The sequence below is a fragment of the Ceratotherium simum genome, chromosome 34, assembly GCF_057802395.1.
Source record: "Ceratotherium simum simum isolate JZ-2026a chromosome 34, ASM5780239v1, whole genome shotgun sequence".
In the NCBI taxonomy this organism is placed as follows: Eukaryota; Metazoa; Chordata; class Mammalia; order Perissodactyla; family Rhinocerotidae; genus Ceratotherium; species Ceratotherium simum.
Genome location: NC_141933.1, coordinates 21,491,924 through 21,508,966, shown reverse-complemented (window position 1 = coordinate 21,508,966; position 17,043 = coordinate 21,491,924). Strand labels below are relative to the sequence as shown.

The following is a 17,043-nucleotide window of genomic DNA, read 5'->3' as shown; positions in this document are numbered from 1 at the left end:
GGCCACTTAGGGAATGGATCCAGGGGCCTGGGAGTGTCTGGTGACCATGAGCCATGCAGCCAGCCAGCATCTTGGCTCAGGCAGACTCCATGGCCGCTGCTCTCCAACTTCTCCCTCTTCAGAACCATTAGGGGGACTTGACTGATGAGAGGAGAGGTCCTCGCCTCATCTCTGCTGTTCACCCAGCCCTTTCACACACAGGAAAGCGGGATGCAGTCCTTGCCCTGAGGGATCTCAGAGTCCAGTGGGGTCACAGACCCAAGAGCAAACAATGACAATAGCACATTAGAGGTGCCACAATAGAGATAAGCACACGATGTCCTGTGAGTGTACAGAGATGGTTAACTGCTCCAGCCTGGGGGTCAGGGAAGGCTTCCTGGAGGAGGAGACATGTGAAAATCTCCCCGCTGAGAGATCTGTTGAGGGGCCCGCGAGATGGAATTTCCTGACTTTGGATTTGGTTCAGGCTCTTGCATAACTCAGCTCCCTCAGGAACTTATGGCAGAGAGGCTGACAAAGCCTTAACAAGATGCCGAGGTTCCAGGAGCACAGTTATTGGCTCCAGGACGATTTTGCTTCAAGCCCCTACCTTGAGCGTTCATTACCAAGGAAGACTACTTGCCCTTGTCTCTTTAAAGAGGAGGGGCGATTCCTCGGGCCACTCCCTTTTCTCATTAATATGAAATTATCGTGAATATTGATGTGGGGGCGTGGCGCCTTCGCCAGCTGGGCTCACCAGCCTGGGGTTCCCGGTTTCAGAGAGGAAAGTGACAGAAGCCGTGCAGAGGGAGACGCAGAGAGAGCGGAGCGCCCGGCTGCCACTCGGTCTCGGGGGAGCGCTCAGCTCCCCCGCCCCCGGCTCCCACCCTGTCCGGGGGGCTCCTCAAGCCTTCAGCCCCGCTCCCGGGCTCCCCATGGAAGCCAGCTGTGCCCCCGGAGGAGCAGGAGGAGGAGGAGTCGGCTAAATGCCCGCGGTGTGCCCGGGGCCCCTGAGCCCAGCCCGCTGCGCGCTGCTGCCCTAAGGCCCCCGCGCCCCCCGCGCCCCCCACCCGGGGCCGCGCCGCCTCCGCCCGCCCCTCCCCCGGGGCTTCGCCCCGGACCTGCCCCCCGCCGGCTTGCCAGCGCTCAGGCAAGAGCTCTGGGCCGGGCGCGCCGCCGCCCTGGAGTGAGGGAAGCCCAGCCGAAGGGGGTCTCCGGAGCCGGCCGCGATGGACGCCGTCTTGGAGCCCTTCCCGGCCGACAGGCTGTTCCCCGGATCCAGCTTCCTGGACTTGGGGGATCTGAACGAGTCGGATTTCCTCAACAATGCGGTAAGATGAGGGGTCTGCATCCCCCTTCCACCCCTCCGCACCCCTCTTCGCCGTGCGCCTGGGCTCCCCCTGAAGGACGGGACTACACATCACTGGGCAGAAGCGAGGGAGGGGGCTCTGTGTAGGGTCCCCTGGAGAGACATGTGCTTGGAGCTCTGAGATTTGGCGACTAGATCCCTCGACACCTCCCTAGAACCCAAACCTGGACCGGAGCCTCTGAGCTTGCGCCAGTGCGCACCCCTCCTGGGGGCTCCGTCTGTGGAGACAGTGGCCTCCGCCTTCTAGGGGAAGAGGACGTCGAGGCGTCGGGGCCATCCGATCCTCGAATATGAACTCAAGAGACACCAATTTTGCTCCCCTCCCACGTCTAGTCGTCCTCCACCCCCCCCCGCCACCCCCCCAGGGGTTCCGGGACCAGATTGGGCGCAAAGTGGCGGCGCCCTTTCCTGCGCCCCCTTTAAGGCCTCGGTGGCTCCGCTGCTGGTTCTCCGCTGGGGGGCGCACAGGGGAGAGATTGGAGGGCCAGAAACCCGACGCCCCGAGGAGGTCAGAGCCAGACCCGGGTTCTGAGCCAGACCCGGAAACTTAGGGGTGCTGCCGCGGCCGCCCCAGGAAGTCAGGCCCGAGATCCCCCAGGGAGGGGCCTGACGCTCAGCTGGTCAGGGCAGCACAGGGTGATCGCTCAGGAGGAGGGAGGTCTTTCTCCTCAACGCTCTGTCTCTAGGTTTGTTTCTCTGTCCTTCCAATCTCGCTGACATTCTCTGTCTCTCTCTCCCTATGTCGTCGCGGCTGTCAGTCTCTGGGCTTGTCCTTCTCTTTCTCTATCTTCCCCTCCCTCCCTAAGGAAACGTGGCTTCTCTCTTTTCTTCCTTCCCTCCCTCTCAGGCTCAGCCCTAAGGCCTTGCCTGGGGGAGGGGCATGGGCTCAGTAACAGGAGAAAATATCTGGGTTCAGAAGGGCTTGCCCTGTTGAAATGCGGGCAGCTTGAGGAATCTGGTGTGAACCCCCTCCTCCGTGTAGCGAACCGCCTGTCTCTCTCTCTGACACACACACACCCAGTGATCATCTCAGGGGTCTCTACCTGCCGGCCTCCACCTCCTAGGACTGAGATAGACTTGGCCAGACAAAAGCCAAGTCCCTAGAGACTGAAAGGATTGGGCATCTTGGACTTCCACCTAAACTGTCCCAGGCTGCCAGACTAATGGTGGGGCCACAAAGCAAGCAACAGGAACCTGAGGCAGGGAGGCGTGGGGTGTGAGGTCTCCGGGTCCTCCATGAGGCGGCACATCCAGGCCACCCTGCTCTCTGGGGAGGGCCCCTGGTCCCAGTCACAGGAAGCACAAGTAGAGGAGGGGAGAGGGCTTGCACTGATAGCGGACAGCCCTGGGTTCTGGTCCTGCCTCTGCTCCCCTTGTGAGCCTGGGCCACACTCTCCTCCCTGGGTCTCCGGGGCCTCGGTCTCTTTGTCTGTAAAATGGGGAAAGGTTGGGTCAAGGCTTTCTAAGGATGGCCTGGCACAGATCCTGGGAATGAAGTGGCAGGATCTGGGGTTCCATCCACCCCTCCTGGAGCTGGTAACAGATGCTGGTTGGAGGGAGGGGGCTTGTTGAAGCTTGTGCCTTTGCCGCCATGGGGTGGGGAGAGTCCGCCTGCGAGCTTCCCGCAGCCCTCGAGCTTCCCGCAGCCCTGGCGGCTCTGAGCTGAGCCTTCTTCTGAGTGAACTCTGCCGCTCTCCCTGCTGCTTCATTCAGCCTTGCACCCCCAGCTGCTCCTCTGGGCCTTGGTCCAGCGCAGGAAAGGAGGCATGATCAGACGGTGGGATCCAGCACTGGGACTGCGGAGGGAAAGCCCTGCTGGGAAGCTCCTGACCTCCGGCCCAGGCAGGGCCAGGGGAGGCAGGGGGAGAGGAAAGGGTTTCTAGGAGGAGAGACGAAGGCCCCCAGGGCTGGGAATCAGGAAATTTGGCTCTAGCCAAATGGTTGTGCTTCTGCCACCAGCCAGCTGGGCAGTTCAGACAAGTGACTTTTCTTCCTCTGGGCCGTGGTTTCCTCATCTGAAAAATGGAGAAAGAGAAACTTCCCATGCTGTTATTGTAAAGATTTAGTGAGAAAATTAAAGATTAACCTAGGACAATGCCTGGCAGGTAAGTTTCCGTAGTTAACTTGCTCCAGAGGCTAGGTGGGGTGGTGTAGGAACTGCTCAGTGAGGAGTTGCTATGTGACCTGAGCAAGTCCCTTTCTTTCTCTGGTGCCTCCATTTAGTTGTCTAAGGTCCCTTCCAGCTGGCATCCCATGCCCACTGCACCCCCAACTCCCTCATCATCCTGCATGGGGATAGGAAAATGTTTCCAGGGTTACACGTGGGAAGGGATGGAGTCTGTGTGCTTCTCAGTCTGGAAGATGGAGAGCAGGGTATTCATTATCCTTAAAAATCCCGAGCCAGCCCTGGGGCCAGCCCCATGGCTTAGCAGTTGAGTGCGCGCTTCGGATCCCGGGCACGCATCGATGCACCGCTTCTCGGGCCATGCTGAGGCTGCGTCCCACATACAGCAACTAGAAGGATGTGCAACTATGACATACAACTGTCTACTGGGGCTTTGGGGAAATAAAAGGAGGAGGATTGGCAATAGATGTTAGCTCAGGGCTGGTCTTCCTCAGCAAAAAGAGGAGGATTGGCATGGATGTTAGCTCAGGGCTGATCTTCCTCACAAAAAAAAAAAAATCCCGAGCCAGCCCTGATGGCCTAGTGGTTAAAGTTTGGCACTCTCACGGCTTTGGCAGCCTGGGTTCATTTCCCGGTCGTGGAACCACAGCAGCCATCAGTCAGGTGCCATGCTGTGGCAGCGGCTCACATAGAGGAAGTAGAAGAACTTACAACTAGAATATACAACCATGCTTGGGGGGCTTTGGGGAGAAGAAAAGAAATCCAGATAAAGTCATATGGAAAACGTGTGTACTCTGTTGCTCTGTGCAAAAAGCAAAAGTATGCTCACCATGAACACAATTATGTAGGAAATAAACATTCGCTTGGACAGAGACAAGAGAATGAGTGTGCAAAGTGAAGTCAGGTGTACTTGGCGGTGGCCAGGGTGCTTTATTATTTCTTCTGTGAAGATGCCTTCATGCTCTTGCAATCTTGTCTGTGTCGTTCTCAGAGACATGCCTCAGAAGGAGCTGCCCTTCCTGCCAGATGTGGGGGCTTCTCTTCCCTCCTCCTCCCCACTCTCGCACCATTCCTGATGTGGCCACCCTAGAGCCCCCTTCCCTGGTACCCTGTGATCCTTCAGCCCCTGGGCAGGTATGAGAGAGGTCTGGTGCTCAGAGAACTGGGATAAAGGGCCGGAAGGAGAACAGGTCATGTCTCCAGATAGAGACACGGGGTCTGTGTGTCTCTTGCCTCCTTGCCCTGACTAAGGGGAAGGGATGACTAGGGTTTCTCTAGGAGGAAATGGCTTTGGATTCCAGAGAAGCCCAAGCCAGGAGGGTGTGGGGAGGAAGAGGAGGAGGAAGAGGAGTTCTGTTGTCTCAGAGGGAGCAGCAGGAAGCTGCAAGGATGTTTGCCCAGCACACTCATTTACTCCCGGCAGCTGGGGAGGCCAGGTGTGGGAATCACCAGGACCCAGGGACCAGCCCAGGGGCAGGGGGGTGTGGGGGCTAAGGCTGATGGCTGCTCCCCAGGCCCCCAGCCTGGCTTCTCCAGAGCTAAATGGAGAAGCAGAGAACCACCACCATCACCCCAGCCTTTGGAGGATTTAGGGAGATTAGAGAAATATGTGTGTTTGGGTGTTGCTATGTCTGTGTGTGGGCCTTTAACAAACCTTAAAAGGGGAGGGGTGTGTGTGTGTGTGTGTGTGTGTGTGTGTGTGTGTGTGTTTGCTTCTCTTTAAATTCTCACCAACAGGAAAGAGAACTCAAGAGCCAAGGCACTCTGGTCTCAGAGTAGCATCCGCTAGAAAAGGACTAATGGAGGAAAACTAATGGAGGACCCCAAATCTTCGGGCTCCTATTCAGGAAAGGAGATTTCCCCAGACACCCACTCCTCCTCCAAAACATGGATTTTGTTTTGGGCAGGGTTTTTTTGTTTTGTTTTTGCTTCCCCCACTGGGATACAAGCTCCTTGAGGGCAGGGGTTTATCTGTCTTGCTCACTGTTGCATCCAGAGTAGGCCTCAACCAACCAATGCTGAATGAAGGAAAGGGGGCCCGGGCCAGATCCCACAGCTTTTAGGGAGGAGGAATGAAGGTGCTTAAGCTCTCTACTCCCAGCTATCAGGGTCCTGCGGCCCACACTGTCTCTGAGATTCAGGAGGGGTCTCCATGGTTTCCAATGAACTGTCATTGCCTTGAGCCATCCCCATACTGTGACACAGAGCCCTGCAGCCCCTGGTCTAGGACAGTCCAGAGCTGGCTGACCCACAGCAGATTTGAACTTGTGGCTTAGGCCTCACCCTTGAGCATTAAGGCTCTAGGGCTTCCATCTTCCCCAGTTTCCTCTTCTTCGGATTGCTCTGGGACTCCTGGACCCACACCCAGCTTAAAACTAAGTCTTTTCTAGTCCTGCCTTAGGGCCTTTGCACATGCTGTTCCTTCCATCTACAATGCTTTTCCTTCCGGTTCTCTCCATCTCACCTTCCTCAGTTCAAATGCCACCTCTTTAGAGAAGCCCCCCACTCAAGTGGGACCCCCTGTTGTTTTCGGTTTCAGCCCTTGATTTCTTCAGCCCTTATCCCAGTTTGCAGTTAATTTATTGGTTTATTGTCCATTTCCTCTATGGAAAGTTAAGTTCCATGAGAGCGAGACCATGTCAGTTTTGTTCACTGCCATAAACCTAGCACAGTACTGTGGCACAAAGTAGGTACTCAGTATAGTAAAACTCCACCAGAAGGCAGTAAGCCGAGTCCAAAATTTTCAATCATGTAAAATGTGGACTTATTGCAGGATCAATGAAAAACAATATTTTTCAGTTTGTACTATCACAAAAGGTACAGAAGTAAAGACTGAAGCCTTACTGCATGCAGCAGACCAAACTGAGAAAGTTCCAGGAGCTTGAGGTAGTCGCTTCTTTACCAGCCCCACAGAGATAAGAGTTTTGCCCACCTTTATTTGAGATGGGCCCCAGGCATGGGACAGAAGCCAAGTTTTGGTCACATTCTAGTGGACTTTGCTCCATTTCAAGGATTTACTGTATTTGTAGAGAAAATTACTTTATACCAGGCAGTCCTTGTAGGGGAAGGGGAGAATATTTTTAAAAAGACAGGCCTGAGTGTTTAAGAAGTGTACTGATAATTCCAGAAGGGGCCCTGGGGCTCTCAGTGTCCTGGCCTGGCCAGCCCTGAGGGTGATAGTGATGCTGGATCCCACAAAAATGCTCTCTGTGCCCCAGTCTCCTGAGAGATCCCTCTGGCTTCCCTGGACCAGCCTGGGATGGTCATTCTTCAATACACACATCCAGTCCTTCAACAACTGGGCAGTGAAGGAGCCCCTGTGCTGGTGCCAGGTTACCCGGATGAAGAAGGTACAGCTGGTCCTCCAGCCACCCGCAGCTGAATGAACGATTCAGAGAGGGAAACAGACAGTAACAGCACCGGGGGGGGGGGGGGGGGGGGGGGGGGCATGATGAAGCAGAGCATGATGGGAGCCTGAGGAGGAGCATCCAGCTGAGCTGGAGGTCATGGGAGGTTTCTCAGAGGAGGGGACCTCCGTACCCTCCCTCCCCGAAGTCCCCAACCCTCTAGCAAAGGAGTTACTGGAAGGCATTTCACAGGGAGGACTGGAGCTGTGTCCCTTTTATTGAGCATGGATAGGCATCATGGTTCCCTGAGATTTAGAGAGGAGGGGACGTGTTAACTCTGTTCCCTGACAGAGGCCCCACAGAATGAGTCAAGGAGGGGAGAGAATCATCTTATCTCCCACTCTTGTTCTGGTTTGATAGGGCAAGGAAAGTTTGGGATCTCAGATAACAGAGGGGCCCCGCCTTCACCCTCACCCACTGCCATCGTTAGGGCACCATGGATGCCTAGAGCTATAGGGGCAGAGCCAGCACATCGCCTGGTCTGTGAGAGGGGATGCCCCACATCCCATCCCGTGCCGTCTCCTCATACTCACTCCAGGATGCTGCTCCCCTGAGAACATGGACCTTTGCTCTCCACAGCTCCCAGGACTCCCAGGAGGATCTGTTTATGTCTGGCCTGGCTACTGTGCCTGGAGACGGGTGGATGAAGGACACCCCCACTTTGCATCTTCCCCTCCCCATACCATGTGCCTCCTGCAAGTCTTGGTACCAAGGCCCTCCAGGAGGATCCCTCTCTGCGACCTGGCTTGCCCCTGAACCTCCCTCAAGAAACAAGCTCCAGATGCTGGAGAACAGGCTGTTCTTCTGGAAGTCTCAGCGCTCCAGGGGGCAGGATGGAGGAGGAAGATTTGGGTGGAGTTAAGTCAAGACCATGAGCATTGCTCTGGCTGGGACACTGTGTAACCCCCTTGAGCAGGCTAGGGGAAGCCAGAATAAGTGGCAAGACCCTTGACCAGGACTGGGGAGAAGGTAGGAGTGGGGGTGTTGGTTCAGGAGATGCTGGGAGGGCCGAGATATGGCCCAGAACTCTGACCATCAGAGAAAACATGTCAAAGGTGATTTCCTTGAAATGTAAAAGACCCTGATCCCCATGGCCTGGACACACCGTCGTCAACCAGGCCAACTTGACAGCTAGAGCAATAATGGACTTCCCTGCTGCCGTCCAGTATGTCTTTTCTCCCAGCTCTCCTGGGACAGAGCCCTCACTGAAGCTTCCTTGGCCCTTGGCCCTTGGCCCAGGAGCCATTTCACCCATCACAGAGAGGCTGACACATCTGGGCTGGGCTTTGTGGTCCAACATAACAGCTGGATAGCAGCAGCTGTCCCCCTTCCCCTTCCAAAAGAATACCAAAAATGAAAGAACAGTGGAGCAAGGCAGGCTCTTCAGGCCCCTGTGGAGAGCCGGGAAGCAGTCTGAAAGCAGCGATAGAGGGGACTCGCTTCAGAGGCAGACAGGCCTGAGCCCTTGCCCATGTGTTCCCCTCTGCCTGCAATGACCTTACCCCTCCTCACCTCATTTCCCTGACTCGCTGTGTGACCTCAGGCAAAGCATTTCCCCTTTCCAGGGCTTGGCTTCCTCATTGTTGGACTAGACTGAGAGTTCTCTGAGGGCAGGGAGGGTCAGGCAATTATTTTGTCTATTGTCTAGTTATAGCTATAGTGACTGAGTGGTCAGGAAATATTTACTTATCAGATGGATGGATGGATGGACGGACAGATGGACGGAGGGTCGGATGGGTGGAAGGATGGATGGAAGAAAAGAGGGAGTCGGGAGCGGGGATGGATGGATGGATGGATGAATGGGTGGATGTTGGAAGAAAGGACATTTCCACACTTCCAGCTTTGATGGTACTTTTTGTGTGTGTGTGTGTGTGAGGAAGATCAGCCCTGAGGCTAACATCCGTGCTAATCCTCCTCTTTTTGCTGAGGAAGACCGGCTCTGAGCTAACATCTATTGCCAATCCTCCTCCCTTTTTTTTTTTTACCCCCAAAGCCCCAGTAGATAGTTGTATGTCGTAGTTGCACATCCTTCTAGTTGCTGTATGTGGGACGTGGCCTCAGCGTGGCTGGAGAAGCAGTGCGCCGTGCATGCCCGGGATCCAAATCCGGGCCGCCAGTATCGGAGCACGAGCACTTAACCGCTAAGCCACGGGGCCGGCCCCTTGATGGTACTTTTTTTTTAAGTGGATTTTATTTATTCATTCAAGTAGTGAATCTTAACCTAAATCTCACATCTACCTTTGACTTTACCATGATGGCCTTTACCATTATGAAATAAATTGTGCATATAAAAGAATATATATAAGGCATGTATATGAATTATAAAATATAATAAAATGAATACCTGGGTACTCACCACCCAGCTGAAGAAACAGATGCAGCTCTAAATGTCTTGGTCTCTCAAGGCTGCATGAGTTTGGGGAAGAGGTGAGCTGTAGACCCTCAGTCCACTCCACTCTGGGCAGATTCTGCACAGGAATGTCCTGAGACCTGCCTATCCCCAGACCCGACCTGACCAGACAGCGAGTCCACAGGTCAGATGGCAGACACCTTGACAAATGCTGGGGAGCTGAGCCGTACCTGAGGTAGGATGGCGTGGCCATTAATGGTCGCCTTTAGCAGCTTAGACCTGGAAGCAAATCCTGGCTCTCACCATTTGTCATCTGTGTGAGCTTGGTCAGGGGCCTTACCCTGTCCCTCGTTATTTTTCTCATCCGTAGAGATGACCATAGAACATAGGTTCTAATGAGGATTCGGTTAGGTAACTCGTGTGAGGGCCTCGCACAATGCCTAGTGCATAGTACACTCTATAAACAATGGTTGTTGCTGCTGTTTTTATTCTGATTGTTGTTGTCATTGCCTGAAAGGAAAGTCCCCAGCGTTGGACAGCCCTTGGGGGAATGTCCCACCTTCCCCACCCCTGTGCCGAGCCCTGCTGATAGGGATTTTATTTTCCTGTCTGTTTGACCTCTCTGGAACTGGAAGGCTCTTTGGGTAAAGCCAAGAGATGCCAGGCACCTTCTCAGGGCTGTCTTTCTGGGCATCAGGAGAGGGATGGCCAGGGATGTGCAAAACTAGGGCCCGGGGTGAGGACCCCACGCATAGAGTGGGGGGCTCATATTTTGCATCTGACCCTGTAGCGGGTGTTGGGATGGGACTGCAGGAAATTAATCATTCCTTCAATAACCTGTATTGTCGTGTGTGCTTAAGAGCACAAGCTTTGAAGTCAGAGCTTGGGTTCAAATCCCGGCTCAACCTCTTATGAACTGAATGAAGCTGGGTAAGCTACTTAACTTCTCTCTGCCTCAGTTTCCTCAACCATTAAATGGGAGTATTAATAGTACCTACCTTATCTGCTGAAACTTAAATGAGATACTACATGGAAGGAGCTAGAACAGTGCCTGGGACATAAATATTAGCTATTATTATTATTATTGTCATTACTATTAGGCCTACTGTAGGCTAGGCCCTGTGTGAGGCCCTGAAGAGGGTTCAAGGATGAACTCCATCCCCGATCCTACCCTCAAGGAAGTTCAAGTTTAGAAGGAGAGATGGGTCCCATTGTGCATAATTAGAGTTCAACACTTGATAATAACCAGTGACCTAACAGTCTATAAGTGCTATGGTAGCACAAGAAGGAGAGGACTCTTTCAGCTGGGCGATCCAGCAGGGCTTCCTGGAGGAAGCGGCATTTGAATTGGGCCTTAAAGGATGAGAGGAGTTGGAATGAGGAGATAAAGGGCAAAGGCACTCCAGGCACAAGGAATGGTACAAGCGAAGGCCCTGCAGCCATGGGGCTCACAGCAGGTTCGAGGAGCTGGGGGTGGGCATCCACTAGGCTGGAGGGAAAAGAAAGATGAGGGGCTCCAGATCGAAATCCATTTGTGACAGACCTTGGACACTGTGCTTAGGAGCTGGAATTTTTTCAGCAGGCAGGAGGGAGCCAATGATAGTCCAAAGCTGAACAAGGTGGTGGTCCCAGCAACTATGAACCGTCTCAGCACTAGGAGGTCTAGAGTCCATTAGGGGGATCTCAGCCTGTTTGGATGACGAGGGACCCTCCCCCAAGGGAGACAGAATTGTGGGCCCTCCCTGAGCCCAGAGCAGCCCGAAGCAGCAGCCACCCCCAGGTCCCCTCTCTCCGCTGACCTCCACCCCGTGCCCTGATGTGACTCTCACACTGGGCCAGGAGTACCACTTCCCTTCTGGCTCTTTCTTCCCTAGCACTCGGGGCCAGGCTGGCCTAGGGAGGCCCAAGGCAACACCGCCCTTGCAGAGGGACAGGCTGTACCTCCTCGGGACTGAGAACTCTGGCCTGAACCATGTCCTTCCTCCTGGCCCAACCCCAGCCCTAAATGGGGTTCCCTCACCCCTCCTACAGCTCAGGACCCTCCACTATCAGGCAAAGCCTGTCCTTATTGGCCCCAGAGGCCTAGAAGGATCTGAGCTGTCCTCCTGAGCCCAGCCCCGCCTGGCACCTTGGCCCTCCCACCCATCAGCTGGGACAAGATGCCCTGAGCCCCTGTCATCATCCTCCCAGAGAGGAGGCCCAGCCCTGCCCTCTGCCGCCCCCAAGCCTTCACCCCTTTCTCTCCCAGGGCTGCAAATCAGTTCCACATTTGGGATCTGGCATGCGCTATCTGCTCAGAACTCTCCCCTCCCAGTTAGCTCAGGCTCCCATCTCCCCCCACCCCACATGGTCGGCGATGCAGAAGGGGAGGGGTTCCTGCCCTTGCGAGCCCTTCAGAGGTCTGAGAGGGCGCTGGACTGGGGCAAGGCACCAGAGGGAAAGTGGAGACCATGAGGCCCTCCCAGGGAGAGATGAAAGACGAAGGATAGAGGGGGTGGGGTGGAGCCAGAGCTTGAGCAAGCAGATGAGGGGACGCGAGGGGTTGGGGGTGGCGGGGGAGGAGCGAGGTAGTTCCCAGCTCAGCACATTCCTGAGACATCTGGACGTGCTGGAAGGACCCCAGCTGGCCCGCAGGGCTGTGGCTCCAGCTTCTTTGCTCCGTGATGTCAGGACCCAGCATGCCCCCTCCTCTCAGAGTCCCAGTGGCCTGGGATCTACTTGGGGCTAAGTGCTGGGGTCTCCCCGGACTCCTCACCCTCAGTGAGAAAGAAAAGGCCCCTGGGGCCCATGGAGGAAATTCTGCCCCAGAGGGGGGCCTGGGCGTGGTGGTAGGAGGCAGACGTGGAAGACCCAGGGGTTTGCCCATGCCATTGACCAAGCCGATTCCTCCTTTGAGCTGATGCCAGCCCCCTCCCTCCTCCTTGGAAGGGAGATAGAGACAGAAAGACTCTAGAAATGGCTGCTTACCTTGAGCTGTGTGATCCTGGGCAAGTCCACTCCCTTCCCTGGCTCTCTGTACTAATAATAACAGCTACATTTAATGAGAGCCTTCTACATGTCCTGTATTGTATAAAGCACTTAACAAATCTCTCATTTAATCCTCACAGCAACCTGGTGGGGTAGATATAAGTACCCCTATTTTATAGCTGAGACTAAGGCTCAGAGAGGTGAAGTAACTTGCCCAAGGCCACACAGTGGGTAGCAGAGACAGGATGAGAACCGAGTCTGTCTGCCTCCCTTGCTCATAACCACTGAATAACACTGCCTCTGCAGATAAGAGGGGATGGACCTCACGATGCCAGAATTCCTTTCGGCTCTAAAATCGTCAGAATTTCTTTTGGCTGTTGTGGGGCCCTTCAAGAAGGGCAGGGGCAGCATTAGTCACACACTGGGTGGGGGAAGGAGGGCAGAGGCAGCTGGCTTTGAAGCATCTGATGGATCAGGAGTCTTCAGAGGTCCCCTCCCCTGGAGCCCCAGAGATGTCCAGACCCCGGGAGGCAGGAGTCACAGCCTGATCCCCAGCCGAGCCCTGGGGTCCCACACCTTCTCTGAAGGAAGGGAGTAAATAAGGAGAGAGAATGCAACTTCTCCCAAAAATAAAACCTGAGGACAACTCAGACGGACCGGGACCGCTGAGGAAGCCGGAGGCCAAACGCAGACGCGATGAGGAGAGGGAAGAGGCCAAGGGAATTCCAGCCAGAGCCTGGTGTCAGGCTCCAGCCCAGGAGGGCCTTCCAGCTGGCCAGGGGCCGGAAGAACAGCTCGGCCAGTTGGCCACTGGGCTCTGTTTACACTCTTGGGCCTGGCCTAAGCCTGGGGCTGCTCCTTCAACGCTGAGTTGGGGGGCTGTGGTCCCCAGGTACCTGATCTGGCTGTGGCTTAAAAACAAAAAAGCTTTGGGGAAGAACAACCTGGAGAATGGGTACAATGGGCCCCACTAGGGAGGTGCCAAGGAAAGGAGTCCAGGTGCGTGGAAACTCTGCCTGGAGCGGGAGCAAGCTGGCATCGTAGCAGAATTCGGGGCAGTCATTCCTGGAGGCTCAGCTGCAGAAAAAAGGCCTCAGCCCTTTAGCTCACTGGCACATTCCTTCATTCACCCACTCATTCAGTAAGTCAGTCAGTCAGTCAACAAACATCTGAGCACCTACCATGTGCTGGGACTAAGGCTAGGCTGTGGAGATACAGATGAGAATTGGACACAGCAAGACTTAGAGGCAACATGGCTAGATCATTTCAAGCTATACTAAGGAACTTGGAAACTATCCTAAGGGCAGTAGGGAGTCATCAGTAGTTACTAAGCAAGGGAGTCACATAGTCATATTCACATGAAGATCCCTCTTGATGCCAGGTGGAGAATGCTCTAGAGACAGATCAGAGTTCAAGCTTTGGACCTATCTTCATAAATGGGGTAGTTACACCACTAGTCACAAAGCCCTTTGCGAGAAGGAATCAGGTTTTGTTCATCTCTGTATCCACAGGGCTGGGCACACAGTAGGTACTCAGTAAAGACTGAACAAATGCACGAGTGATGAATAAATGGATGTGATAGATGCCCTTATGCTCACGAGGCCCCCAGCACTAGCCCTGGCACTTAGTCTCCAGTGTCCTGAGCTGTCCCACAGGGATCCTCTGGCCCCCGCCTCTGGACCAACATCTCCAGCAGCCAGACCGTGGGCTGCTGGGCCCTCAGCGGTGCCAGTCCCAGCTAATCCCAGCCCTGGGCGGCGGCACTCATGGCCATCGCTTCCTGCTACCCAGACAGTACCTGGCACCCACCCCAGGGTTGCGCCACAGCACATGGGCTGCCTGGTCAGAAGATGCCAGGGGCTGGCCAGGAACCTGCAGGGACCTGTGGTCTGGCCAGGGAAGGGTTACCAGTGTCAGGAGGGGGAACTGGAGGGCCAGACTGGGGCTGGGGCTGCAGAGAAGACACACCCTCCCCAGGTGTAGACCCTGCTCTGCACAGACGCAGCCTGCAGTGGGTGCCAGCCTGCCCTTTCCTCTCCCCCTTCCTTTCTCCAGCACACACACGCACAGAAATGCGCAATCCCCATGTTGCCCCCTCCTCCAGTCCCAGCCCTCACTGTCCCAGCCCCATCTCCCTCGCTGGGGGTCACATGACGCAGACATGTGGCTTGGCACACTCAGCATTCAGTTCTGTCGTGTTGTGAGATGTGTGTGTTCATGTGAGAGTGTGCATGACCACATCTGTGACCGTGTCTGGGGTGACTGCACGTATGCATGTGTGCATATGGGAGTCCGTGTCTGTCTGATCACACCTGAGGAGTGTGTCCGTGTGGGGTCCGTGTCAGTGCCTGCCCGCGTCAGCCTGTGTGAGCCCGTGAGAGTGTGTTTGTGCACCAGCACCCGTGCCAGGCTGCATATGGAACTGTCTCAATGTGTCTATGGGTGTGGATCTTAACACTGCGTGCTGTCAGAGGTGGTGTTTCCCTGTGTTAGAAGGACTTCACAGCTCATGCCTGGGTAGCATGTGCACACGCATGCACACACACACACACAGACGTATTTCTGCTTATTTGGACTTGGGCTCTGTGGTGAATAGTTCTGTAGGGGAAAATATGAAACTCAGCAGCCGCCTTCCCTGGGCCTGTGGGGAACGGGGGATGAGTGAGGTTGGAGGTTGGAACAGTGCGCTCCCCTTAACCCCCATGGCCCTGCCAGGAAGGCTCAGGGAGGGGCTGGCTCCACGGACAGGAGAACCGGCTCCTTCCCAGTCCCCAGAGAGGCCAGGGCAGAGGAAAAGAGCTCACTTTCTGAGGACTAGTTCACTTCACCCTGTCCCTGCCACCTTTGCCTCAATAGGAACGCAGACTATAACTGATGGGGAAACTGAGGCCTGGAGAGGAGACACCACCTGCCCCTGCCCAGGTCTCAGAGCACAGCTGGATCTTGACCTGGGGCCTCTTGAGTCTGAGTCCAGGGCCTTTTCCCTTCACAGGACAGCTTCTCGAGTCTAGCTCTGGGAAAGGGACCCACAGATGCCTGGATGGTGATGTTGAAGAACAGGGAGGGCCTGTCTGACAGCTGGGTACCAGGGGCTCACCTCCTCTCCTGTAAGCCCCTCCCTGTTCTCTCTTGACCCTACTCCCTGCATACACACTCAGAGCACAGCAGTGACTCAGACTGGTGGCCCTTCAGCTTGAAACGGGGGCAATTTTCTAGTGACCACGAAGCAAGTAACCGTCCCGGAATGTATGGGTCAGTGTGTATGGGGGGACTGGGGGGAGGGCAGCCTGCGGGGGAAGGGAAGGGGGAAATGTGAGAGGATTCTCCTCCCATCTCTTCCCAGAGCTCACTCTCTCGGAAGGAATGTCCGGGCTCAGGATTCTCCCCCACTCCTATCCCACAGCTCAGCCTGGACCCACTCTGGTCTCCTCCTTCCTTTCCCCAAGCACAGACTGAATCAGCCTGGGCCGGGGGAGGGGCAGAAGCCGGCGATCGGGGTGCAGGCGCCCAGGTGCTAGGGGCCAGAGAGAAGGCGGCGCCCTGAGGCTGCCTCGTCGGGGGAGACGGTTCTCCCACACACCCCCTCAGCAGGCAGCTGCGCCCCCGGAGCAGTCCCTCTCTCTGCATTGACCCCAAGGGAGGAATTAGGGCAGGCGAACTGAGAGGAGCTTCAGTCGGCTCTGTTAGCGCCCAGGAGTGACCCCTCTCCCCCCACCAGGGTCAGAGACCCGGCTGCCCCGTCCATGCGCCCCGTGGTAGGATTATTCGAGGAGGGACGGAAGGAGCTGAGCTGGCAGAGCCGCGAAGGGATTTAAGATTGGGGCCTGGCCTCCCCTTCGAGCCGGGGACGTTGGAGGAGACCCTCCCTCTCCACTTCCCCCGGCTCGCGGTGCGGGGTCGGGACCATGCAACTGACAAGGGTCTTAGGGCACCGTGGGACTGCCGGGCCCACCTGGAAGCTCAGGGGGCCATTTCCGCCTCCGCCCCAGGCGCAGGAGGGGACACAAGGCTCGATCCGGCACCCCCCGCCCTGCCGGGCCCGGGCCGTCTGCGGAGCCCGGGACCCTCCTCGGCGCGGGCCCTGCCCTCCGCCCGCTCCCTCCCGCCCCCTCCCGCCGCCGCGGCCGGCCGCTCGCAGCCTCCTCCCATTGGCCGGGAGCTCCGCGCATCCCACCAATGAGCAGGCCGGATTCCGCGCGGGCGGCCCCAGCGCGCCGGCGTTAACCCGCCGCGGCCGCGCTGGCCAGGCAGGACCCCCGTCCTTCTTTAAATTTAAAGGGCCGGCCACTGAGACCGCCTCCGGGAGGGGGCGCCGCCGAGGGGCGGGGTCTGCGGGGCTGCGAGCAGGACAGCCCGGGACCTTTCCTCCCAGAGAGTGGAGCCGGCGCCGGCTGCGCGTGGCAGCCGAGAAGGAGCTTATGTTGGCAGGATTGTAGGAAAAGTCGTTAACAAGGAGGGGAACAAATCATAATATTTCCTTCTCTGGCTTCCCACCCCCGTTGCCTGGAAAGGCACCCGCATAGAACGCTCACCCCCAGTAGAACCCTATCCCCCTCAGAAGGTTGACCCACGACCCCCCGCCGTTTATAGAATCCTGCCCCTCACCCCTAGTAATTGCCATCGGATAGTCTGAAACCTGAACTTTGTGTGTGCGAACTGGAGGGAGAGCTGGTTGTGTTGGGGGGGAACCAAGGGGCCGTGCTGGAGCTGAGGAGGCCTGAGATCGCCAGAGTGGGCTTTCCAGGGTTGGGGGGAGGGTGGGTGCAGAGGAAAAAGTGAGAGGACAAGGAGAAGGTGCCCGCGTTCCTGTGCAGCCCCAGAGCTGCAGAGAACCCCTCCCTCAACA

The 17,043-nt window shown here is 56.2% G+C and overlaps 1 protein-coding gene across 1 annotated transcript in view; it reads left to right on the top strand.

Moving 5' to 3' along the window:
• The first annotated feature begins 765 nt into the window (after positions 1-765).
• CREB3L1 (cAMP responsive element binding protein 3 like 1) overlaps positions 766-17,043 on the top strand; it is a 34,264-nt gene continuing 17,986 nt past the window's right edge. Inside the window, exon 1 of the mRNA XM_004436903.3 lies at positions 766-1,310. Coding sequence (XP_004436960.1) covers positions 1,209-1,310 — 102 coding nt within the window. The 5' untranslated portion in view covers positions 766-1,208. The remainder of the gene's footprint in view (positions 1,311-17,043) is intronic.